We start from the raw sequence: 26,901 nt of genomic DNA, 5'->3' as shown, positions 1-26,901 counted from the left end.
TGTAGTGGCTCTTGCTTGTTTTGTTGTTGGGGTTTTTCTTTGTTTGTTTATTGCGAGCACATTTTTATACATAAGTTTGAAAAAGTGTGCTTTCTGTTTAGAGCCAAAAGTTAGGTTTCTCTGTGTGTTCACTGAATAATATCAGACTGGCCCCAAAAGCTCCTCCAAGAAGGTTTCCCTCCCTGGTGCTGAGCAGACTGGGCTCTTGAACATAGTGGCTTCCCCTGCCTGCAATTCCTTGGGATGTATTTTTGGTGATTTCTTGACTGTTTGCAAAGTTCAGTCACAATCAGATTCAGTTTGAAGTTGTCTGGTCTTCTGTAGGTTTCTCTTGTGCGTGCAGCGGGCTGTCTTGCTTTTAAAGTGTATGTGAAGGGTAAGTAAGTCTGGGTCAACACCACTGCTCATATAAATGTATGTATTTAAAAGTAGAGAGGCATAGGGAAGTATCAGAGCAAAACATCTGTGCCCAACTGGTCACAATGCAAAAAGCAAACCACACAATCAATTTATTTCATCATGTTTAAATTTAGATGTCCAACTCTGATCATTCATTCTTACATTGATCTCATGGTTGATAGGAAAAAGTGGCACCTTCAAAGTGCCTTGGAGCTGACCTGTTTTAGTTTTGTATTTTATAAGAACTACCACACAGAAATGCTCTCCTTCACTGCTGCCACTGCCTCCTCCTCCTTCTCTTGCAGAACTCCTCAGCCAGCCAGTGCTGAGGAGATAAGATGTAAATGTGTACCTGAATTGACTCATGATTGCTTAGATAGTATTTTTATTGTTTGGGTTGGGTTGTTGTCTGGGAAAATAATGCGTAAATAGATATTCACTATTTGGATTAATAAAAATGCAGTTCAGTATAAGAAAGTACTAATTACAAGTAATTTGCTATTAGCTGTATTGACATTTAGTAGAAAGTAACAGGAAGTTTTACTTGACAGTTTCATGAACATGTTCACATCTGTAGAAAAGTGACCATTTTGCAGAATTGAATTTTCTGGCTAAAAACCAGTAAAGTGTTTAATCAAGTGTTCACTGTTAATCATATGAAATCAGTGGAACTACATGTCTCAGTTTAGGTATGTCTCTTTTTTTCAGTGCTTCTCATAATAACTCTCTGCAAGCTTTTGAGGTGTTTTTGCTTTTACTTTAAACATGTTCTTATTCTCAGGGAGATCATATTAGTAGCTAAAGTTTGTCAGTTAGTTTGCTTTTTCTTGCTGATGATCACAGAAGGAACAGAGAATTATTAACTTGGGTAGCTGTGAACAAAGGAAAGAGTTGCCTGGCCCTGGCTGTTAGATTTTTTTTCCCTTTTGCCTTTCTCTCTTTTTACTCTTTTTCTCTTTTCTCTCTTTTCTCTCTTTTTATTCCTTTTCCCCTTTTCCTTTGTTCTCTTCTTTTTTTTTCTTTTTTTTTTTTTACAGCAAAGAATAAACCCTACAGAGTATTACAGTTGCTACGTTAAAAAAAAAATGCACTACTCAGTTTTGTCTGAGCTTTGAAGTGGTAGATTATGCACCAAATTTGAAAATACTGTAACCATTTAAACTCCTAGAGTTGGACATTTCTGAGCCTCTTAACAGCGCTTTCTAGGTCTCTGGTTATACTGCCATATCATGTGAAGACATGGAAAATGAGGAGATTATCTTGAAAAGGAGCCAGTCAGGCGATTGGTGGAGAGAGATAAAGGGAGAACACAGCAGGATCCCAGCTGTGATGGGAGGGCAAGGACAGCAAGCACTGGAGCTGCCTGAGAAAGGAGGGCCAGGATAGGTGGGAAGAAGGGGTATTGGTACTCATGAGGGAAGGAGACATCAGTGGGGAAAAACAGAAAAGTAAGCAAAAGGTACTTTTGGCAGCAAGGAGACTGAAGCAGGGTGGGGGACTGAGTGCCTCCAAGTCCAGGAAACCATTTCTGAGATGGTGGAGGGCTGGGATGTGCCCATTTGCAATTACAGACTAATAGCAGGACAAGGAGGGAGACAAGGAGCAGTTTATTTAAGGCAGTGAGACTGAGCTGACATTTAAGGGACAATGAAGAGGCAGAATTGTGGGCAAGAGGCCAAGAAGTCACTAGCTGGATAATCAGAGCTTCCTGGAGAGATTCATTAATGAGAGCAATGTTAAGATCAACCCTCCAAATCCTTCAGGAGTGTTTTCTTGGTGGTAGTTTTGGGGATTTAGTTTAATTTGCCAAATGAGCGAACACCATCTGTTTTCCCTTCATTAATTAGCCAGGCAAAGAACAGAGAAATACTATTTTGTGCTTTGAATTGAAAATTTTCATGCTGCTGGCTTTGTGAGACACTCAGGCTCTGTAAGCTGCTTTCACAAGCAGCTTGAATAAGTAAACAAGTTCTATTTATCTTATCATGGAGCCATCTTTTCAAGAAAGAGATGTGAAAACTGTGAGTGTAGGAGTTTTAACAGCAGCTTGGGCCTTGGCCTGATGTACTTGGACCATCAACCTTAATTAGACAATTTTAACTGCGAGACTGGATGCTATATGTTTTCCTTCTACATGCAGTGCCTTGTTCTGCAATGTCTCATTGACTTCATTTAGTGCTACACATGAAATAAAGGACACCTTTACTGTGAAAAGTGTCAGGATTGAGAGGTTCGTGGACATACCCCATACACTGATGTGAGAGGTCTTTGCAGAAAACCTGCAAACATTCACACAGTGTCTGGTCTGTAGGAAATTAACTTTAAAACCATCCTTTCACTGTTGAAGCCCTCTTCAATAGCTTTGTACAGTTCCTAATTTCATGCCTAACTTTGGAATGAAATCAGGTCTGAAGTTTGCATGTGTGTTTTCGTATATGATTGGAAAAGTACATGGGCTTGTGAAAATCAGCATTCACCAATTCACAAACATCCCACTGCTTTGCCCACTTGGCTTGGCAGCTGTTTTGAAGGTTACTGGAGAAGACAGGGGATCGGGAATGAAATAATATAGCCGGAGAGGTACTTCAGCCTGTGGTGATGTGTGGGGTGAGGGAATATGTTTGAGGAGCCTGCCTTTTGCTAGCAGTGCTGTGGCAGAGCCAGTCCCACAGCAGATTCAACCAGCGGGGTCTTCCTGCTCCAGCTCCTTCTGAGGCATCCTGGTTACTTTTTCCATTTCTGTTTTTTAATAACTGATAACTGATTAACTATACAGACAAAATATTCTGGCATTCAAAAACGTGTGCTGCTTCTGTGTTGATCTCTTATCTGAATAGACTTTCCTTCCCTAATTTGGACAATGCAAGCTTTAGCAGTAATTACCTGTTCATTTCTATGAACACAATTTTTCCATGTTGTGCAGCATGGAAGAATCCTTTCTGAGAAAGTTCATAGAGAAAAATAGAGTAAGTCAATAACATTGCCTCATATAGCCCACATTTTCAACTTCTATCAGTCAGTTCCTTGGTGAATAATATTACCTGCACTTCATAGTTTTGAAACTGAAGCAGAAAGTAACGTTTAAAATGTTCCCTAGTTTTGGTATATATTGATGAGTATTTCTCAGTGTAAGTTCTGAAAGTGAAACAAAAGTAATATTAAACATGGTTTTGGCATTTGCCCAAATTCTCCCCATATTTCCCCAGGGCAAAATGGAAACAGGAAGGAATCCAGACATTCCTTTGTGCTAAACAAAATTAACTGGATTTCTTCTCTTTTTAAGTTCAAAAATGACAAAACTGGAGCTGTTCTAAATCTCCTTCCTGAGATTCTAGATAAGTGACACAGCTTGTAGTTGCTGCCCCTTGCAAAGGGCAGCTGTTGTGCACTTTGTGGTAACTAGCTTTTCCATTACTTAAGCAATGACATATTTAGCCATTTCATACACATATAGTTCTGCTTGTGAGAAAGCTCCAGAATCCTCCCTGTGCCTGGCTCTGCAGGGCTCACCCATCACTCTACAGCTGTGGTCAGCACCCGAAGGGACAGTGTATTCCTTTACAGACTATTACTGATTGCTAATGAAATCCTCACCTCCATGAGAAGTTCGTGGTTCATGCAATAGCTGCTGTGGTTCAGGTGGTTGCCAGCAAAAGCTAGAAGTGCACGTGGATGGTCTATGCCCATTCCGTAGATGACTTTGATCAGAGTATTTTGCAAACCACTGTTGATTGCTGCATGGCCAGGCTGGGTTGGACCTGGGAATGGGTAGGAAGAGTGAGAGTATCAGTTTATTTTGTCAAAGTTTTTCTGGATAAAATAAAAAATGCAACTTCATCTTGGGATCACTGACAAACTCCCGGTGTTGAACATAAACCAGGCTTTTGCAATGTCATCTCTGTACCTCCGGAGCAACATACACATTAATAAAGAATTAATATCGCTAATGAAATCACTGTCAAGGTCTTTCATGTATCACCCACCTCCAAGGTTCCCTTCCAGTCAAGGAAATGGAACAGTGGAGGGAAGGTGCCCAACAGCCAGGAAACCTCAGGTGTTTATTTCAAACTATGTTTCCAAAACAAGCAGCTCTCACTCTTTGCAAGATCATTTTTAATCCACCTAACAGCACACATATCTGACTGTAGCTACATCCTGCTCTGCTGAAGGTGGGGCTTTCTCTGCTGAGACAGGGTTTTGGCACAATACTGCATGGTCCCTGGGAATGGTACCTAGGTTTTAATTTGGATTGAGAGGAGCTAAGTACATTCTTATGCATATAAGATGCATATTATACAAACCTCTGTACATAAAGCTCTAGCTGCTAGGCTTCAGCACATGCTGAACGGCAAATAAGGTAGCTGAGAGATGATGCCTTCAGTCAAGATGCAAGATCGAAGGATAATGATCTCAATTATTCCTGGCAAATGGGGCAAAAAATTAACATAAATGGTGTTTCTTAACTTCAGGTCCAGTCCGATATCTCTGAACTGAGATACTGAAAACTTGTCTGGGATTACTTTTTTTGTTGTTCTTTTTTTCTGAGTACGTAACAACATACAGCTCTTTCATGTGAAAAAACAGCTTTCTTCAGGGGTTGTTCCAGGTAAACACTCCATACTTAAATGAATCACAGCATAAAGTGCGAAGAAAATGAGAAATATAGAGTCAGTCACTGCCCATTAATATTTGTTTAAAGTAAATTGCCTAAATTTATTTAAGAATTCTAGTAAGGAAAAGAATCTTTCAGATTAGCTACAAATTTTTCCCATCTGTGGTGAATTCATTCACTCAAGGTGGAAGTGGCAACTTAGTTTTGAGACAAGAACCTTTTTAATGCTATCTGGTCATAGTTGCTATCCCAACCCTGTGCTATGACCTTGGTGATAGATTTGAGACTACACCCTCAGTTCTTCTTAATCTGGAGTGTAATGAGAGAATTAAAGCGCTACAGAGAAAACGAAAAGGTGGCTGGTGAATGTTCATAGAATCATGGAATAGTTAGGGTTGGAAAGGACCTTAAGATCATCTAGTTCCAACCCCCCTGCCATGGGCAGGGAAACCTCACACTAAAACATGCCACCTAAGGCTTTGTCCAACCTAGCCTTGAACGCTGCCAGGGATGGAGCATTCGCAACCTCCCTGGGCAACCCATTCCAGTGCCTCACCACCCTAAAAGGAAAGAATTTCCTCCTTATATCCAATCTAAACCTCCCCTGTTTAAGTTTTAACCCGTTACCCCTTGTCCCATCACTACAGTCCCTAATGAAGAGTCCCTCCCCAGCATCCCTATAGGCCCCCTTCAGATACTGGAAGGCTGCTATGAGGTCTCCACGCAGCCTTCTCTTCTCCAGGCTGAACAGCCCCAACTTTCACAGCCTCTCTTCATACGGGAGGTGCTCCAGTCCCCTGATCATCCTCGTGGCCCTTCTTTGGACTTGTTCCAACAGTTCCATGTCCTTTTTATGTTGAGGACACCAGAACTGCACACAATACTCCAGGTGAGGTCTCACAAGAGCAGAGTAGAGGGGCAGGATCACCTCCTTCGACCTGCTGGTCACGCTCCTTTTGATGCAGCCCAGGATACGGTTGGCTTTCTGGGCTGCGAGCGCACACTGAAGCCTGCTCATGTTTTCTCACCAACCAACACCCTGAAGTCCTTGTCCACAGAGCTGCTCTGAATCTCTTCTCTGCCCAGCCTGTAGCTGTGCCTGGGATTGCTCCCACTCAGGTGTAGGACCCTGCACTTGGCATGGTTAAACTTCATGAGGTTGGCATCAGCCCACCTCACAAGCATGTCAAGATCCCTCTGGATGGCATTCCTTCCCTCCAGCGTATCAACCAAACCACACAGCTTGGTGTCATTGGCAAACTTGCTGAGGGTGCACTCAATCCCACTGTCCATGTCAGCGATGAAGATGTTACACAAGACCGGTCCCAACACCAATCGCTGAGGAACACCACTTGTTACTGGTTTCCAGCTGGACATTGAGCCATTGACCACAACTCTTTGCGTGCAGCCATCCAGCCAGTTCTTTATCCACCGAGTGGTCCATCCATCAAATTGATGTCTCTCCAATTTAGAGACAAGGATGTCGTGTGGGACAGTGTCGAACGCTTTACACAAGTCCAGGTAGATGACATCAACTGCTCTACCCCTGTCCATCAGTTCTGTAGCCCCATCATAGAAGGCCACCAAATTGGTCAGGCAGGATTTCCCCTTAGTGAAGCCATGCTGGCTGTCACCAAGCACCTTGTTGCTTTTCATGTGCCTTAGCATGCCTTCCAGGAGAATCTGCTCCAAGATTTTGCCAGGCACAGAGGTGAGACTGACTGGTCTGTAAGTCCCTGGGTCATCCATTTTCCCCTTCTTGAAAATGGGGGTTATATTTCCCTTTTTCCAGTCATCGGGAACTTCACCTGACTACCATGATTTCTCAAATCTGATGGCCAGCGGGTCAGGGGGTCTTTAACAGATCCCCACAGTAATGTCTCCCATAGCTATATTGCCTTTAACCCCAACCCTTGTTGTTTTTCATGTGCCATGGTTCATGGACTCAGAGAAAAAAAACACAAAAGAAAGGAAAAAAAAAAACCCAACAAAGCAAAAAACCTGTACACATAAATTTTGTGGGTGATATTATCAGATTGTTGCACTTACTGACTGGCTGTTTCAAGCTCCTCTTGGTCAGAAATTAAAGAGCTAAAAGGAGTGGATTTTAAAATATGTTCTCTAGCAGAGAAGTACATATTAAACCATGAATGTACCAAAATAAGATTAAAAATAATTTAATCCCATTTAGCAATCTTTAGATACGTGTCACAAAATATTTCTATATACTAATTCATCACCTTGCTGACAGCTCAATTTCCAATTGCTAAAAACGTTTTTACTGGTAGTGGAAAATACTTTTAAAGACCAGAACTTTTCATATAAGTTCCATTTATGTTTAGGGTTTTTTTAAACTCTTCTGCCATAATAAAAATGATGCTGTTTGTCATATGCTCTTTCTGTCTTCAGTTTTAAACTGGGAAGTGAGTCCTCATCTGTAGCAGCTTATGAATATGAACAATACCAACTTCGTTCTCATTTATGCTTAAGTACAGAAAAAGTTAACTTCTAAGAAAGGGGGAAAGAAGATTTATGAAATTCAGACAAAATTTCATTCTTTTATATTAACAAGACATAATGTTTTACTATGAGGTTAATAGAAGCAGAGGGAAATGCATAAAGCATTTACTTCCATTAAAAAAGCAGCACACCTGCCATGGAAAAAAAAAAAAAACACAAGTCAAAAAGGAAGTTTAAACAATTTACTTATTGCAAGGTTTGCTAGGACTTTGTAGACACTAAGTGGAAAACAAACCTGATGTGTAACTTGCATGTGTGTTCTTTTCATTCAGTGCAAACAGCTCTCTTTGCAGTTACTTGCCAGTAACTTAAACTATTTAGCAGTTATTTATTTTTTCTGCAGTATCAAGAGTCATATATTGTTATAATACAGGAAAAATCCTCTTCTTGCTCTTTTCTGTAAGTGGTCTTTATTTGAAATATGAAAAATTCAGACCCTAATCCTGATTGTTTCTGAGCAGACCTTCTTTCATACTGACCAGCCTGATCTTTTGCTCTCATTTTTCTTGCCACTACAATACTAATAATAAAGCATTAGACACTAAAGCTAGTTACCAGAAAATACTTAGTACAAATCAGTCTGTTTATATCTGCGCAAACTCTAGACCAGCAGCAAATACAAGGTAATTTGTGGTTTTATTTACCTCAAAGTGAAGCATGAAAATTCCGTGCTGACTTGTGGATTAAATCAAGGTTTCATTTTTCATTTGGAGAGCTGGTTTTTCTTATTTTTATAAAATGCCAGCTTTTTTATTGAAAACTTTCTGCTGGAAAACTTACAAAATTTGTTCTGGTCTGCCTCAGTGATTTCACAGGTGAGGCATTTAGTGCAGATGTGCACTTCAAACTAAACAACAAATAAATAAACAAAAAAAAAAACACCACCAAAAACCAAAAACCAACCAACACCAAAACTATACCAAGGCAACACTGTGAAAATAAAAATTACAGAGTGCTGGGTATTTCTATTTCCCTCCCCTTCAGAGGGAGTGATTGCCAGCTTTGCTTCCAGAGGAATCAACGCTTAAGAAAGTCACATTGTCCCTACCATCCACCTGTCAGCCCTTAGACTTATGGTGGAAAAACCTTGAAGATACTAAATTCCTCCTAGTTTTGTAAAGATAAGCTGTTCAGTAGTGAGACCTCAATTAATGCTCCTTCAGAGACAGCAGCTGAAACCTGAACCCTTCTGTGACTATATATTACATACCTGGGGCTGGAGGCAGGAAAGTCGTCATTCACTGGCTTCTGTTCTCAAAAATAATCTGTTTATAAAGACACTTTCATTTATGTCCTTTTATCACGTGCCATTTCTTACATCGCATGCACATTTGTCGCCCAGGAAAGGCTCCTGAGCAGCCAAATACCTTCTGAGAGTGGGCTTCTGTTCTGGTATGAGAAATGTCAGAGTGCAGGGGAATGCAAGAGACTGTGAGAGTAAAATCAAGTGATTTTCTGTTATGGTGAAAGCAGGAAGGACAATATTCAAATCCATAAAAAACATTCAGTTACCACACACAGATCATTCTCTCTTGCTGCTTTGATATACCTCCCTGTAGTTACAGGTATGTGGACAGCAAAGGAGGTTGGGAGCTAGAACGAGTATTAAATAGCAGTGAAATCATAACAGAAGGGAAAATAAGAAAGTGGAAGTCAGGAAAATAAATAGTAAAAAACAGCCAATTTAAAGTCTAGCACTGAAATGGAACTTTGGATATTTGGAAACTGAAATCGTATTTTAAAATATGATCATGGCCATCCAGTGGCCACTTGGAAGATGTTTGACATCTGTATAAGGACCTGATGAACAATGTGCTCTATCTTTTAATTCTGGAGAGCTGCAGTTGTATAAAAAGGGTTAGAATGTAATTTTAAGCAGGAAACTTACTCCTGATGATGTGTTATTTATGACTTGTTGAGAACTTACAAATTTGATAGGTGAGTAACTGTTGTTTATATCCATATAGGATATGGTAGACATTTGTATCTCCGGGTATAATCTTCGTTCTTTAATTTTCTCTTCTTAAAATGCATATTAAATCGCGTGTTTAACCAACATTATTAGATTGTTTTCATTTACCTGTTGTAATGAATGCTACCCACACTCTTGCAATATATTTTTAGTAAAGAAAAGTTAGAAACTGTATACATTACAGAACAGAACTTTGGGCAGGCAAAGGTCAGAGCTTCTGCAGGACCCCATTAAGTAGTTTGAGGCACTTCTCCCTGTAGAATTGATGCACTGGGTCACTCGGTCTTAAGCACTTATCCAGGGGATCATAAAGTGGATTAAAATAGCCCAGAACTTTCAAAACATGCTGAGCATATGCCATCCCTCCCCTACACCAAGCTACAGGAGCATCTCTTGCCCAGGCAGGCACACAACCTCTCCAAATACATTGTGGAAGGAGATAGGCAAACAGAGACCTGTAGGGTGGTTTGGTCATATGTCTGGCCATGCCACCTCAGGAGAGACCTTTCCCTGCTCTCTGGTGGGAGCACCTGCCCCTCCACCATTCCCCTTGGCGCTTGCTGCATGCCCACCTCTCCTGCAGCTCAGCTTCAGCCACAGGCCAAGCCAACAAGCCTTGGTATGGAGAACCGGGGCAGGCTGGGGTGGGGATGGTGCTCCTCTGCATGACATAATGGTCCGCATCCACCTCAGGGTGATAGCTTGGTTTTGGTTGTTTTTTTAATCCTTTGGCTTGTGTTCTAGTGAAACTAACAACACTTGTTAAACAATGACATGAGAATTACAAGGTGCAGCTGTACAACCACAGATGGGGATTCTTGCCAGTATGAACAGGGTGTCTTCTGCAGCATGTTGAATTTTTAATCCTTCATTTGTGCAGCAGGTTGAAGCATGTAAGCACCAGATGGGGCCCTTCTGATATACAGGACTTTGTTGTCTTCACTGCTGAGGGCAGCAGGCCTGGAGGGCAGCCCTTGTGCTGGACTTCTGCAGCAACAGAGCTGGTTTCTGGTAATCTGTGGCTCACCCTCACAGTATTAGGGGCTTTCCACAATTCAGTTTTTGCTTCCATAGCTCTGTTCTGCTACAAACACTGAAATGTAAGCATACTAATAAGCCACATAATAAACCACTTAAGCAGTGCTTTAAATATTAGAAGTGTCATTTGTCTTTCTTCTTCTCCTCCCATCAGATCATTTTCCACCTTCTTCATATTTTTGATTCAATATTGGGCTGATATTACATTACTTGACCTGAAAGTAAATAAAAAACAGTTACAGTAGATGTGAATAAGTGGTCAGGAGTAGATAACATTTACAAGAGAGTTCCTCAGAAACTCGTATCAGAAACCACAGAGCTGGGTCTCTATCACTGGAGGTTGAGTGACCCAGCCATCAGAGGCTACCAATACGTTCAAAAACTGCTTTAGTGGGGCCAGAGGAATGCCAAAATGATAGGACTGGCTGCCATTCCTCGTGAGATCATACAGTCTGTGATAGAAACTGAAATCAAGGGACGTATGGAGAACACAATCTGTTGTGAAGGTGGTGGAGAGGTTCCAGTGAAGTCTGGCATAATCGACATTTGGAGGAAGGGCAGTAAGTATGCCGATACAGGGGGTCGTGTGGGCATAATAATCCTCTTGCATTTTCAAAAAGCCTTTGAGAAGCTTTTTGCAAAGCTGATTAAGTTTGTAAAGAACCTAAGTTGCCGCAAGATGGGATGAGAAGTTGGGTTTTGGGCTGAAAGCTGGTGTAAGAAAAGGAAGAACAGTGAAGGACAGGATGTAGTCACATCAGAAGCAGTGAGTTTCTCATGCACCTAAACTTGTTCATCACATCAGCAGCAGCTCTGCTGACATGCAGAGTCAGCTAATGAGTGTGCTTGGCAACAGCTTTGAATCCAAGTGCACTGAACTCCCACACTGTCCTGAAAATATGGGCCAGTTAGTCACATGTGAATCAGTGCAAGTAAGGCTACAGCTTCCACAAGTTTAAAAAAAACCTTCCTCCTGGACTTGGCTGCAGTTATTTCTTTGCCATGAAAAATGTCATTACCCTTTTGTCAGCAAAGACTGCATATTTGTTTTCATTGCCTATCTGAGATACTAGCTAGAAAGCTTCCATAGAGATAACTTGAAACAAAATAATAATGTCACAGTGTAAAATGTGTGAGGCTAAGTATGCCTTTTTTTTCTGAACGCTGTCAAAGACTCCCTTTACTGCGGTTTTGTCTTTGTATGTCAGCAGCAATGGGAACTGCCTGCTGGCTGAAAAGTTTGTTGATACAGGATATTTGACTTCCAGTTTGCCAAAGAGGGGTGCCAAGCAATCCTCTATAATCTTCATCTCTCCTTTAAATGGATCTTTATGGCTTTCCCTTTAAGTGCCCATGTAACTTGCAGAATGCATCTAGATAGGGGTGCCAAGAAACTTCTCTGTTCCTGAGGTTTATCACCCTGCAAAAATAAACTCATTTTCTTTTCTACTTTTTGCTTGTTTGTTTGAAATGTATTACACAGTCCCTCAGCAATGCAGAGAGAAATGGGGTTACAGACCTACTTCCACAGAAGAACAGATGGCACTTTCATCCAGTTTTAGTGCTTACCTTTTAAATGTTATTTCGAATTTGATGGCTGAAGAGTTACTAAAACACTGTGGTGTTTCAGTCTGTTACCTTTAGGTGCTGTTCGCAAGGTGAGATGAGTGCCACATTCACCATCTGCATAATTTGCCAAGGTTCATGTTTCCAGCAGTTCTAATTAGTTTCCCAGGTGGTTCAAGGAAGGAGTGAAATGAAAGCCAGTGTTTTCTGCCACCCTCCATCTCTGCCTCATACACTTGGGCAGAACTAGGTCCACAGCAAAGACTAAGCTATGCTAATTGGAGCTATGCTAATTGTGTTAATTGAGTCACTTCTCACTACAGCTGCCTCATTTACCAGCCTGTATTTTCTGTGTGTTGTGTGCAAGACTGCATGTGTATACGTATCACAGAATCAGAATTGTTTGTGTTGGAAGAGACCTTGCAGATCACCTAGTTCCAATCCAAGTATGTAAACATATGCATGTGTATATGTGTGTGTATATTTATTTGCTTATTTAGCTACACTAGTATTGTAAAGAACATTTCTCTCAAAGGTTTCCTCATTTTCAACAGCTAAACCACTACAAGTTTGAATTTAAATATTCAAACTTCTTCTTTTTCTAGGAGGGAAACAGAAAGAAAACCTCTACCTGTCATCTTAGCTTTCTAAGGAAAGCTAGATTGAAAAGCAGAAGAAGCTGGCATGTGATGAAAAACAGGGAAACAAAACTGTTGGTAAATTATCTGTTTGTTTGGTTTGCTTTATGTTTGGCTGGATTTTTTTTCAGTAGGCCCTGTAAAATTTGTAATAAAAAATATAAATACTATTTGAGATGATTAGCATAAAATATGTATTAATGTTTATGATTTCTAAAAATGGTTCAGCCAGTCAATACACTCTTGGCATAAAACTTTGGCAGTTGCATCAGTTGTCACCTCCCACATTTTTCCATTTTGGAATAGTATCTTTCTCAGAGTATGGACTCTTGCAGGAAAAGGTCTGTTAATCACTCTGTTGACAATCATGTTAAGACCGGTGTTGCCTGAGTTCTTGCCTGGGGGATTAACAGCACCATGTGTTCACATAATAGGGAGCGTTTACTTATCATTTAGGATACCTAAAATATTTTTACTCTGTTTTGTTGGGTTTTTTTACTCTAATGTGCAAGTGTTTTCTGACAGAGAACATGCCATTGCAGGATGGATTTGGTCTCAGGTATTTGTGTTCATTTTATTTTAATTACAGAGTGTCCATTTTGAAAACAGTGCTTTAACCATCACGTGTATGCTAAAAAATCCACATGGCATTTCAGAAATTGTCAACCTGATTTTGAAAAGATAGATGTTATTTGACAACAAGAAGTTTAAATACTTTAACTGAGGGTCTTCACACTGCTTTCTTCTTCCACTGTGACAGTCCCTCGGTGCTGGTCTCTCCTAATAGCACAGAGGAGCTGTGGCAGCGACTCAGTGTCATGACGTTGGTCCTTCTCCTGCAGGAGCCTGGAAGGCAAGCACTGCCTTACCACTCTGGTCAAGCGCCTCTGTTTGCCTCTGCTGACCCAGCTGCTCAGCGTTGGCTCCGCAGCAACGTCAGCTTGCTCTGCCCGTCGCGTGTGCTGCGCTCCTGCTTACCGACGTCATGATGTGATGGCCGTGACTGCCCGGCTGGACGCTCGCACTTAGGCTTCGAGTTTCCCCACAGCTGCTGAACGACACAGCCACTGCTGCCTGGGCTGCTCATACTGCTGCCGCTGCCGCTGCTGCTGCTGCTGCTGCTGCTGCCGCCGCGCATCTGGCGTGCGGCTGGAGCCCCTCGCTGCGCACGGCAGGCACTAAGTTAGCCAGGCTGGTTGCAGGCGAGGGAACACAGCAAGAGCTTTGGAGGTCACAGCAGCGAGGCGGAGCGTGGACGCCAACAAATACAAATCCAAGCCAGCTGGGGATTTGTAATGTAAGCAGCATTTCCAGGTTTCTTTTCTGCTTTGCTCTCATGCTGCTGTTGGAGTTGAGATCATGTATGTGTTTTGCTGTTGATTACGGAGGAAGGGGAGGGGGTGTGTGGGGGTGTTAAAATCTAAGGAGGGAAGAGGATTCTGAAGGATTGATCTGTTAGTTTTGACTTAAGGGTTTGGTTTTTTTCATCCGTGCGCTTTGTGTTTGCTAATGCAGCTTTGTCTTTATTTTAGGTCGGTTAATATTGCAGCCTTTGGGAATGAAAGAGATGGGCCTTCTGAGGACAATCAACAGCCAAGCCTGATATGGAGCTATCTCAGGAGAAGCGCTCTCATTTCTGAGATTGACTGCAGCTTGTCTGCCAGTCACGTTGGAAACCCAGGTTTTACTGAGTACCAAGCCTCTGTGTTTGGAAACGTCAGACTGGTGGTACGCGACTGTCCTGTCTGGGTAAGAGATCAGTCTCTGTCTTTTCAACTGGAGTTAACTGTAAGCTGTTTTAATAGGATGAAAATATATCTTAATTTTTCTTTTTTTATTGACAGATTTTATTCACATTGTAATTATTCCAAATAACAAAAGCACATAAAGCATAAGCCAGCAAATGATGCAAAGTCATAGGTGCTGCAGAAGGTTTCTCATTAACAAGCTGCTGCCCACCTCCTCTGCAGGAAGGTGGTATTTTCAGCTGTGCTATTGAGTGAAAACTTTATTGAAGATAATCCGGAGGCAAACAAGAACCTCCTTTTTGTGACACTTCATCACAAGAACTCCCTTCAAATACTGATAAACAATAAAACAAAACATATATATATTTTTTTTTCTCTAAAAATGAAAAGGCAGTTAGTTTTCTGGCTTTGAAAAATAACTTATTAGAAGACTTGATATCTTGTAAAAAACCGCGTATGGAGTCATTTTACTTCTGTTATGAAAAAAAATATCACATTTTAACATTATTTCCTTTATTTGAAGGTAAATAAAGTGGATTTTGGCACTGTTCCAAGTTGTTAGCACGTTCATTAGTAGGTAGGAGACATTAGTTATGAATATGAGCAGATCAATGTGTAAGAAATGATACTGGTAATCTGAATTAAAACATATTTAATGACTACTTAGTAGCCTTAAAAAAAATAAAGCTTAGCAGCTTTTAGAAATTACAACAATAGTAAGTTTCAGCTCCATAATTCTATCCTTAAGTTTGATTTTTGCTGTCCTGCAAGGGAAACTGTTTTGGGGATCTCCAGGAATCACAATAGTTCCAGAAATACATACAGTTTGTAATCTTAAAACTCAATAGCTACCCTTCTGCTCTGTGCTTCGCACGCTTTTTTGTCAGCTGCACTTTCCTGACACTGGTTCAGATGGACTGAGGGATCCTGGGTTTAGTCTTTGAAGCTACATGTGACCTGCACATGCAGTTTGCTGAAGTCATTGGAGCGCAGCAATGAGTTAAAGCTCCTGAATATAAATTAAGGCAGTATGACTTCAACAGGGTGTTTCAGAGGATTGGAGGGTGAGAAGGTGAGCAGGGATAGCTGGAGAAGGGGAAGAAGGAACCTGCACTGGAGACACAGTTCATGTGTTTTCATGTTTTTACATTTGCATTTGCTCTTCTACAAAACAGGGTTCTTTAGTTCTGGAGAACTTATCATTTTTGCCCTTGAACAGCTAGCTTGGTATTGTCTGGGGCCTCATATATGTTTCTGAGGTCTCTTGTGCTTTTCTTCTCTCAGCTAAAGGAGGGCAGGAGGTTACTGGGAATGATGAGGAATAATTGGCATGTTTTACTTAGTAGAAGACTTCTCAGGTACATGGAGTAGAGGACATTATTCATTCTGAGTGAAGCTGCCTTCTTGCTGTGGTTAGGTGGAACAAGATTGTTTTCCAGAGTCTGGATGTTTGAGGTTTGTTATGTCAGGGTTGTCCTTTCAGGACTGTTCGTCTGGTAGCCTGGGGAGATGGTACAAGAATTTCAGAGTGTTAGCTGACACTGCCTCAAGTAATTGACTTTTCTTCATAGAAAAGGATTCTTGCTGCAAGTTACTGAAACATAGAGGTGGTGGTGTGGTGGGCCTTGCATTATTTCCGCCTATATCATGTGAGTGTAACATAAAGGCAGATTTGCATTTAAATGAGATTTGTATCTCATCCAGATTAAATTCACATGATTAAGGCAAGCCAGTCCTAGACATAAACTTGGTAATGGCACACTGGTAGCTTTGAATCTCCAAACTCAAGGGTGCTCAGCTGTTGTTGTCCTCTACAGCTCAGTCTGGAAAAGCAGCATGGATGCAAGTCTATCAAGTAGAGATCCCCAGTGCAAGGAGGGACGCTTCAGTAAGACAAAATGTGGTACAGGGTGGATTTGCTCATGCTTCAGTCCTCTGCAAGTCTATCAAGTAGAGATCCCCAGTGCAAGGAGGGACGCTTCAGTAAGACAAAATGTGGTACAGGGTGGATTTGCTCATGCTTCAGTCCTCTGCTCCATGTTTCTCCAAGCTGGGACACTGCTCAGCTTTGTGAGTCTGAAGGACAGGTCAACAGCTCAGGTGTCTTCCTGGTATTCCTGATTTATTATGTTATAGGATATCTTACTATGTACTGTGTATCTCAGATGGCTGCATTAAAGTTTTCCAACAGCCTTCAGTGCCAGTGTACTAATGGTTTTTGGAAACTTGGAGGGTCTGGACCATATGGTCAACCCTGCTGTGGTGAGATTGTCCTTTTGGGCACATGACCGGTAGAGAGCAGCAGTGCTGCCATGGGAGTGTGGTATTTTATAAGCTGAAGGTGAATGAAGGTGGCTGCCAAACTGCAGAGCTAGGAAGCAAGGCTTCTTGGGCATGACTACCCAAGGCAATGCCTATCAAATGTTACAGACAGACACAGGGGAATGGTGTTTCCAGCCTGCTGTGAGACTGCTGCTTTCATATCTCCATAAATATTTTAACTGCCTGTGCAGTTACTATATTCTTTGTTATTGCTTGGCTTGGAAATGACACCGATAAAATCATATTTGCCAACGTGTAAAACAGCATCAGCATGTTGTGAAAACTCTTTCTCATGGCAGTTGCTGGGTGCAGGATGGAAGTGCTGAATTTAGGGAGGGTGTTATTCATGCAGATGAAACAGGATCGTAGAGATAGGGGTAGAGCATACCTTTCAAAATCTGGGGGAAAATGCCACTGTTCCCAAAACTACACTGATCTTCATGTGTCAGTCACTAGGTATATCACTATGGCCCACTGTGTCCTTCACTGCTCTTGCAAAGCTGTGTGCTGGTATCTCTCACATGCACAGGACGCATGTTCTTGTGATTCACATGGCTGGAAAATGTTTTGACAAAAAGTGCAGACCTAAGATGGGAGAAGATACAAAGAACTAGGGAAAACATACGTGTGTACTAACATCCATGGTGAATATTGTGATCTTATTAGCTGACTAGTTGCTAATGCATGCTCAAGTTGGGCTCTCATAAAGCATATTGAACTATCATATCCCAGATTTTCTAATTTGGGGTTGGGGATAAACTTCAGTATAGGAGCTAGTAACTTAAAAGGAGTAAAGATGCAAGATGAATTTTAAGATTTCCTTTGCAAAAGGTTGCTTTATTTAGCAATCTATATCAGATTTGACAGTCTTCGAGACTCAGTTGCCATTATATTGGCTCGTGCGTAGTTTGCAGCATTCTAAATTTTGTTGTGCTTCTGCAAATGTACAAGCGAAAACCAAAGAAAAAGTGCAGGCAGAATTTGTCATATCTGGTGGCAAATGTATCTTTCTTAGCTACAGAATAAAGGATGAAACAGGAGCTCTGATTTGTATTTTGATTAATTTAATTATGATGCTGGAAAATAAGTGGCAGAATTAAAACTTCACTGTGAGTCTCACCTACCTGAGTTAACTCTCCTGTTCTTTCCCCTCTCACATGGGGCAATACTATAAGGATACAGGAGTGTTATAGCCCTTCAACCCTGTGAGCATTCTTATGCACATCCACAGTGTAGTTACCTGGCTTTTTCCTGCCTCAGCATTCTTGCGCTCCTTGTGCTGGCTAGACTGGATGGCCCTTATTATTTTTGAAGATAAAGGAATCTGATCCGCTTTTTAATTTTATTTATTGTTTTTAGAAATCAACATTAATTACTGCTTCAATACAAAACCATAGCTTGAAACTTTTAAATTTTTAATATGTCTTCCTGTCTCATTTTTAAGCTTGGCCATCTGAAGTTGGAAGTTTATACAAGGGATATATCCTGATAAGTTATTTTCCCTACTGTGTTCTTTATTATTGCTTTCTGTGAAGTCATTAAATTTATGAGAGGATAATAAAGGACAATGCTAGCTTTTATTTATTTATTTCTTGGGGGGTGAAGGGGATGTGTGTCAGCTCAACCAGTTAAAGCTGTTTTGGAAAGCTTTTAAGTGGAAAAACAGAAGCAGCATTCCAGGGTTATGGTCTGAATTTTATTTTTGAAGAAGGTAGGGCCTTCTATGCTGCGTCTTACTTAGCTAAGTAAATTCAGGGGAGTTATGGAATGATGCGGACCTGACTGGTTAGAAATTGCGGTGAAACCTTGAAAAAAATGGGGAAGACTCTGGTATGTGGTGTGGAAAGCATCGCTAGAAAGAAGGCTGTGGTAATGGAGAATGGGTCTGTTAATGGCAAACGGATCTGTAAATGGATGCTTGAGAGATACGAGCTTTTCAGTATTCCCAGTGCAGCTCTCTTGGATCCTGGGAAAACCCAGGTAAATGGTCTGGGGCTTCCTTGCCCCCCCAGAGACTAGGTGGACATGGGGACATTTGCGAGCAGCTTTTAGACAGAGTGTGGGCATTGCAAGGGCACTTGTGCTCTGGATTTCACTGCAATTCCACAAAGGCATTCATAAATTATTTTGAACAAAGCATGTATTGTCCTCTTGAGGGGTCATGCGATTTTGTAGGCAAACTGAAGGCTGTATTTTCAATGTTAATACTTGAGAAGTATGGCTTACTAACAGCAAGAATATATTGTGAGACATGTATATTGGAGACATGCAAGGAAAGAATGAAGTTTTTTTTTTCAAATAAGTCCTGAGAGGCTTAAAGGCAGAAGTATAACTATAATTAATAAGGTCATATTATAACAACTGTAGCTGTAGTTACTTTTTCCTTTTGCCAATGGCTGTCTTGGGAAGTGGACCGTGGCAAGAGCAGGATGCATGATGAGGAGTAGCTGCTACATGAATTTCATAGACAGATTTAAGGTTATTCCTGAATCTGAGCTGCTGTTCACTGTATGAAGAAATTCCCTGTTTCACTTTTGCATGAAAGCTTCCCTTAAAGACATAGTCAAGAAGGATCCAAGTGCTCTGTGTCAGTGATGCTTTGGGTAAATAACCCTTTGCTGTCAGAGATGTTTTGGGAGGATTTTCCCAGCACAGGACAGCAATCTGAGCACTCAGTGCTACGCTTGATGTGAAGTAAAAATAATTACCACAAGGTGTCTGGAAACAGGTCTCCTCTGTGTTTTTAAATGTCACATTCATGTTAAAGAATGGGCTCTTGAGAGTGTTAAATCACATATGTGAGAGCAGAGGGAAACCGCGCAACAGTGACAGAAAGGGGGTGTCATGAAATGTTGGTTTGGCACATTCTGCATTTTTCACTTCTTGATGTAATCAGGGCTGGCCTGTACCCCAGGAAGGTGGAGTCCATCCCCACCAGAGCTTCATAAACTTTGTTAAAATCCTTCTTGGTAGATGAACACACAATGCAGTTGTGGCATGGGGCAGTGGCTGAAAGCATAGACCTCCACAAACCTGCTGCAACATGCAGCTATGCGTGTCTGGGAAGCTGTTGTAGCCTGCGCCACGTTTCCATAGGATTTATTTTCTCTAATATTTAAACAAAGAGGTGTATTTGCACATCTGTTTGGCTGTTTTCAGTAATGATTTTGCTAGTTCTCCCCACACCCGCAGAGATGGAAATATGGCAAGTTGGGCAAAGTGTAAGAAGGGTAGAGAAATTGTATGAGGTAATGGCCATATTTTCTTTTTGTTGTCCTTTTTTTTTCCCTCCTAAAATGTAATGGCTTTCTTATTAGTATTATTTTCACTCGGGGAAAAAAAGTAACAAACCCTTTATTATCAGATTATTTTGCTATATGGTATTGACTTCTCAAGCCACTGTTTTGTTATATGCATGAGCAGGCACATGCAGACAAAAAAGTCTTCTTCAACATACTCTGTTGAGATTCTCACCAAGAAGAAGAGCACTAGAGCTGCCGCTGGTTCAGGTTAGGGCATGGAGGATTTTCAGGCTGATACTGAACAGTGTTCTGCTTCAAGAATCAGGCTAAGGTCTGGGGCTAGAGCAGAGTGCATGGCTGCATGTGAATCAGTCCTCTCTTCTGCTGCTGGTGGGGCTGCTGTCAGGATGGAGCCACAGCCCCAGGAACTTTGGTGTCTGGCGGTTCTGTCCTCAGCTGTCAGTCAGGACTAGATTTATGCTGAAGCTACTCAGAAGAGTCAGAGTTGGTTCTTTCCTTGGGCGTGGCTGTGTTCATATTAACACATATGAACAGAGCCAGATTTCTATTAACTTAGAAATCTTTCCCAAATCTTGCTGTTTTGTAACAGGAAATGGTGTCATAATGCCCTGGAGAATTCTCTCTGTTGTTAAGTGTGCTACAAACCATGTACAAACGAATGACTACATGTAAAAAATGCATGTTACATTCTGTAAGAAGTTTTTATAAACATTTTTTTATTATTAAGGCTTGAACTTGTGGTGGAGTTCTTGCATATTTGTGCACCTGTGCCCTAGACTTTGCTGGTGATAATGCTGGTTATCGCTTTACTCACAGAGATGAGCATGTGCAAACTTGGGCTGTGCTTGAAGACAGCAGCTAGAAGGAAACTGTAGGGCAGTAGGCATGCTTTCTGTCTGCCAGCATGGAGAAACTAAATATTCTGTATTATTTTTTTTTGTTTGTATTCATTTTTTCCCTTAAACTTTTGTCTTATTAATTGCATACAATCCTTGTGAGGCAGATAAAAAGTCACACCCAATTGATGAAACTTGTATTAAAAGTTCATAGCTATGTGACATAGTTCTTTCAATAAAATGTTGTAAATAATGGTTTTGTATTAATTGCTGCAAACCTCTACCACTGAAGCAGCTTTTATTTCCTTAATAAAAACATTTAGAAGTTAAGTAATTAAACAGTAAAGTTGTTTTTTTTCCCTGCTAAGTATATTCCTGGATAAACCCTATTTTTTCTTCTTCCTGAAGAATTCCTGAATTCATAAGAGAGATATATTGTTCATTGTAATGAACAGCTTGTTCTCCAGGCAAGGAAATTACAAAGCATGAATTCTGCTCTTTGTTGCATGTCTTCAAATAAGAGATGAAGTTATCTGTTAAAAATACTTCTGTAAGGTTTTGCATTAAGAGCACTGAATGAATTTCACCTTTCCTTTATAGAGAGAAAATTCTTGATCAATGTTTTTTCTGTTTAGGATATATTTGACAGTGACTGGTATACCTCCCGCAGTCTCATTGGAGGAGCTGATATTGTTGTAATTAAATACTCTGTCAATGATAAGACTTCATTTCAAGAACTAAAGGACAATTACATCCCAATGATAAAAAAAACATTAAACCACTGCTCAGTTCCAGTAATAATTTCTGCTATTGGTGCAAGAAAAAACGGTATGTATCCAGTCTCCTGGAGTAATAGTTAAAATCTGACTTGGAATTTAGTTATGCTGTAATTTCAGCAGAAGCCGGTTGTTTTTCCAAGTTGCAATTACTTGGAAAAATCCACTTTGTCAGGATGACAGCACTATGTACATGTATTATGGTTCCATAGACTGGTGTATTGGAAAGAATATTATGCTTAACCCAGGTGATGAAGGGCATACTGTCCTGCTTTGACCTCTGCAATGACTCTACTTGTGGAGACATCACACACAGAAATTAAACCTAGTCCCTTGGATGAAGCAGCATACATTTGGGTGCATGAGATGAACCCTATGGTTACAAGTTCTCTACTGTTATGTCTCAGGTATCAATTATTTCCATTGAATGAGATTAAGTCCATCAGTTTGCAACCACTGGAGTGGGAAAAGCCTCAAAATTCTCAGGGATGTTGTTAGATGAATGGATACCCTTTGGGTACCACGAAGTGCTGTATGCTGCTTCATCAACAGAGTTGACCTCTTATGGCAGAGTAGCTGTGGTATAGATATGGTATAGCTGTGGCATAGCTTATGATCTCACACAATGCCCTGTCCAGGCTGAGCAGTAGTCTGCTATGAGAACAATTCAAATCAATTGTACACTTAATATTTAAAGTTTTTATTGTATTTCTGTTTAATCAATATGAAAATCACCATTACACAACTGTGTAAGGGCTAAATGGATTTACAAGCAGCTGACACAGGCAAGGCTGCTGAGAACATGTTCACAGTTTGGGTAAACATTAGTAACTCCTGTCTGTTTACAACAGGGAAATAAAATTCAGAAACAATACCACAAATACCAATAGAACAAACATGCAGATTTTACTCCGTGTTTCCAAATGGTTTGCATTGTTCTTTTGTTGATTTTCATATGGTCTTTTTACTCGTGGATCCTGATTTCTCTTTTTTTTAACTAAGCCATGAATACAAAATTTGATCCTGTTGGTTGTCTTCTACTTGATGAGTTTGACTAAAACAAGTGTTTCTGAGCGTCTTTACTGCTATGAATGAGAGACATGATGGATGCAGATGTAGACCTTTTGTTTTAATGTACAAATGAATATTTAGCTATATGAAATGTGTTGTCTGTGAATGTAATTCTTGGTTTTCCAGGGTCTGCTTATAATATATATGTTTACTCAGCAATTGAGAAAGAACTGTTAAAGATCTCTTAACAATTACATCTTTATTTTGTCCCCTTTAGTAGTTCACTCATAACATTCAAATGTTTTTATGCTTTGTTTTATACAGGGGTAGTAAAACTGCCATTCTAAAGACAAGGTCTTGCTAAAATAATGTTTGTCTTTCCAACGCCTTTTATTACACTTTTTATTTAAGCACAGTCTACCACCAGTCTGAATGACTCTGCTACTGGCATTTTACTTTTCCACTAATTTTTTTCTGCCTTCCTCTCAAAATAATGTGACTGTGGGAGAAGTCAGGCTTTCCAGTTACCATTTCGCTTTGGGATCTGCTGGAGTGAACTGCTGTGGGCACACAGAACCCTTTTGTTTCTATTTGTGAAGGTATTTGTGAACACAGCAGGTTGCTCATTCAAAGTACTAAGATCTTAATCCTCTGTAGTACCAAACCATGCTGCTAAAAGAAATAAAAAAAAAAAACAAATAAACTGTTATTTCATGTTACCCATAGGTCTGAGCAGAGGAAATTAATGAAGAGCATGCACAGCACATTTGAAAACGCATCCATGGCATTAAGCAAAGTTGAACTAAGGTGGCTAACAGTTTTTTATCAGTTAACTGGTATAATCTTAAAACTACCTATTTTAGATTAAAAAAAAGTTTATGTTAAACGATATGTAATTGAACCATATTCCACAGTATGTACATAAGAGACAGCAAAATTTCCCTTTCTGTTACTGTAGGTATTTCCTGCATGGGCAGGCCACAGTAATTGAACAAGTTTAAAGGTGGCAATAGTGATTGGTAACACCAGCAGGCTAGTACAACACCTGTGCATAGAAGGGTAGCCAGGCCTTAAGTCAGTCCTGGTTTCTGGAAGTCCTGCTTGGCTTTTCAGCCTTGGCAAAACCAAATGTAAAATAACACTAATGTTATTTACAATGAGCTTTGCAGAACCAGTAATATTTTGAACTGATTAATAAGAAGTTGGGTTTGGTTTTTTTTTCCCCCATATTTAGAGATTTCTTAATATAAAACGGCTGTTTCCATTTCCCTCTTTGTTCTTTTCTAAGTAGTGCATCTTTCCAGTTAAGAAGTTAAACATTCTGTATTATTTGACAAATATGGTTGGTTTGTGCCACTTTTTTCCCTAGGAGTGCCTTGTACCTGCCCACTGTGCACATCGGACAGAAGGAGATGTGTCACCACTGCTGAAGGAGTTCAGCTTGCCAAGGAACTAGGAGCCACTTACCTCGAGCTACACACTCTCAATGACTTCTACATACAGAAATATTTTGGAGGCGTGGTGAGTGAGAAACCACTGGGTTGAAAGCAGGATGGCACCCCCCCAATGTTAGGGCTTCAGAGAGGAAGTGGAGGCACACCACAAGCCTTCCCACTGAGGTCAAGTTCCCACTGATGTGAGATTTAGATTAAATTTAAGGAAGAAGTTCTTCCCTGTGAGGGAGCTGAGGCCCTGGCACAGGTTGCCCAGAGAAGCTGTGGCTGCCCCATCCCTGGCAGTGTTCAAGGTCAAGTTGGCCAGGGCTTGGAGCAACCTGGTCTAGTGGAGAGTGTCCCTGCCCCGTGGTAGTGTGTTGGAACTGGGTGAGCTTTACGGTCCCTTCCAACACAAACCATTCCATGGTTCTATCTGAACTGGCAGTACAGAGCTTGCTCTGGTTTTAACTACCTTCTAGAAAGATTTAGGAAACTTATAATACACACTGCAGTAATTTTCTGTTCCTGTCCTTTTATCTTGCTGGATGGGATAATGGAAAACCCAACTGGACAAGGCACTCGAAAACGCTATACCACTTTGAAGACAAGTTCTGTATTGAGTGGGTGACCTCCACAGGCCCTTTCCAACCTTAGTTATTCCATAATATTCTGTTGTTTTTAATTTTAATTGCTTAAACTCTCACAACTGTTCTATTTTGAAGTGAGACCAGCAAGACTGTTTAATTGCCTCATTTCTAGTGTATTCTTGTGGTTGCTCAGTTCACAGTCATTACTCAGTCTGCAATCCTGAGCAGAGCCTGCGGTCAGCTGCAGCAAAGCTGAGCGAGGCAGAAGCCAAGTGGCTTTTTAAAATATCCCACCTCTAATGAGCTTCTTGTTCTTCTTCCACTCTGAAGGCAGGAAAGCCCACTGAGCAGTTCTGAATACAGTCTTTCAGATTTGTTTGCCTTCACAAAATTTTTTCACACTGAGACTTAATTTTCGGTTTTGTGAAGTGTTTTAAGCTCAACCTAATTTTTTAACCATTTGGATTTGAACACAAAAATGCAGGTTTCTTGGCACAGTAATTTCACATGGTTTTCACAACAGTAAAGACTAGACTCTGTGCTGGTATATGCATATGCTGTATTTTCCATGGGATTCAATCATAACTTGGAATATCTGGCACAACAGTAGCCCATTTTTATTGGATCCATTCATTCCCAATTAAAAAAAAATGAGAAATGCATTGAGCATCTGGTCTGGCCAGAGTAATTTTCAAGGTTTTAGAAAGCACTATATGTGCTACAGTAATAGCTTGGGTGATAAAAGCATTTGAAACATGCATTAAGTTGTGAATGCTCTGTCCCTGGCAGTGTTCAAGACCAGGTTGATCAGAGCCTTGGGTGACATGGTTTAGTGGGAGGTGTCCCCACCTATGGCAGGGGGTTTGGAAGTAGATGATCTTAAGGTCCTTTCCAACCCTAACTATTCTATGGTTCTCTGATTAACTTGACCTGACTCACCCTTTGTGCCTCTTTGTTCCAGTAAAAGGGATCGTTTCCCCTCAAGTACCTTTTTATTGCAGTTATGAAGCCCGTTGCCCACAAAGATCCTGTTGTAATGTAACTTTTTCAGAGGACACAGTAGCATTGCATGGTTGTGGCTGTTAGTTGCAATCTGAAGAACTTGTATATGGTTTTGTTATTTCCATCTCTTCCACCTGATCATCTTTTGTCAAGTCTTATTCTTTTGTGTAATTCTGCAGTTAGCATCTATGGAAGTTCATAAATTGAGTGTCTTTGTGCCTGTCTTTTCTGGGAAGACTAAATACAAAAGAATTAACCAACATAATTTGAATAAATAGTGTTTTAAATTGTGCTAGTTCCGCACCCATGTGGTGCCTTCTTCTGGTAAAGGAGTATTGGGACTCTTCTGGGTGACTGTTCATAATGGCAGTAGCTTCAGTCCTGCATACAATACCCACTCGTTCTCCTTAGTTTGATGTCTAGCTTGCTCTTAAATAACTAGGATATTTTTTAAAATACATTTCATGTTTTAGCTGGAATATTTTATGATCCAAAGTTTGAATCAGAAGTCACCTGAAAAAATGAAGAGAAGGAAAAAGACGCAGAAGTGTCATCGAGTTCAACCACCTCAGCTTGAACAGCCAGGTGCTTGCTGATGTCTGGTCTCTAATATCATTTGTTATGTGTGTCATGTTCTTTGCACAATTAACATCTTGTATTCATTATACTGTGAGCTGTGCTATCTATCATCAGCTATTCTAGTTATGTTGATATAGTTGCATCAACGTTTACTGATGGTTTAATTAACTTGGGGAGAATTGTATAACAGTATGTAAGATTGCAATGGACTTGGAATTTCTTTTAGATTAAAATAATAGGGTGTCGTGGTTTAAACCCAGTCAGGTAACTCGTTCACTCACTCCCCCCCTTCTTTCCCTCCCCCTGCTCCTGGAGGGACGGAGAGGAGAATCAAAAAGAATGCAACTCCCACGGGTTAAGAACAGTTTAGTAACTAAGGTATAACACAGATCACTACTGCTACCACCAATAATAACAATGGTAAAGGAAATAACAAGGGAAGAGAATACAACACCTCACCACCAGCCGACCGATTAACTCGCCCCCCCCAGCCCGACCAAGCTCTGACCGATACCTCCTCCAACCCTGCAGTCTCCCAGCCCTTTCGGGTAACTCCCAGTTACATCCTGGGCATGATGTGCTGTGGTATGGAATAC

General features: G+C 40.7%; 1 protein-coding gene and 1 long non-coding RNA gene across 6 annotated transcripts in view; both read left to right on the top strand.

The window, feature by feature from the left end:
* Window positions 1-4,793: 4,793 nt before the first annotated feature.
* LOC133282797 (uncharacterized) lies at window positions 4,794-7,276 on the top strand. Its single transcript, XR_009747710.1, has 2 exons — window positions 4,794-5,399; window positions 6,983-7,276. It is a non-coding gene; the product is annotated as an uncharacterized LOC133282797 (long non-coding RNA).
* A 2,940-nt stretch (window positions 7,277-10,216) lies between these two features.
* RHOBTB3 (Rho related BTB domain containing 3) overlaps window positions 10,217-26,901 on the top strand; it is a 32,576-nt gene continuing 15,891 nt past the window's right edge. For 4 of the 5 annotated variants that reach the window (XM_061479064.1, XM_061479065.1, XM_061479062.1 and 1 more), the window contains exons 1-6: window positions 12,617-12,823; window positions 13,677-14,042; window positions 14,278-14,494; window positions 21,550-21,742; window positions 24,071-24,222; window positions 26,200-26,311. In XM_061479064.1, coding sequence (XP_061335048.1) covers window positions 14,041-14,042; window positions 14,278-14,494; window positions 21,550-21,742; window positions 24,071-24,222; window positions 26,200-26,311 — 676 coding nt within the window. In that variant the 5' untranslated portion in view covers window positions 12,617-12,823; window positions 13,677-14,040. Of the gene's footprint in view, window positions 11,102-12,616; window positions 12,824-13,676; window positions 14,043-14,277; window positions 14,495-21,549; window positions 21,743-24,070; window positions 24,223-26,199; window positions 26,312-26,901 lie in introns of those variants that run through there. The other variant, XM_061479063.1, reaches the window with a different exon arrangement.

Source organism: Pezoporus flaviventris, unplaced genomic scaffold (genome assembly GCF_033815535.1).
Source record: "Pezoporus flaviventris isolate CSIRO_AGI_PZ_B2104156 unplaced genomic scaffold, CSIRO_AGI_Pfla_v1 ptg000141l, whole genome shotgun sequence".
Taxonomy (NCBI): domain Eukaryota; kingdom Metazoa; phylum Chordata; class Aves; order Psittaciformes; family Psittacidae; genus Pezoporus; species Pezoporus flaviventris.
Note: the sequence above shows the minus strand (reverse complement) of the source record. Positions and strands in the feature narration are given on the sequence as shown.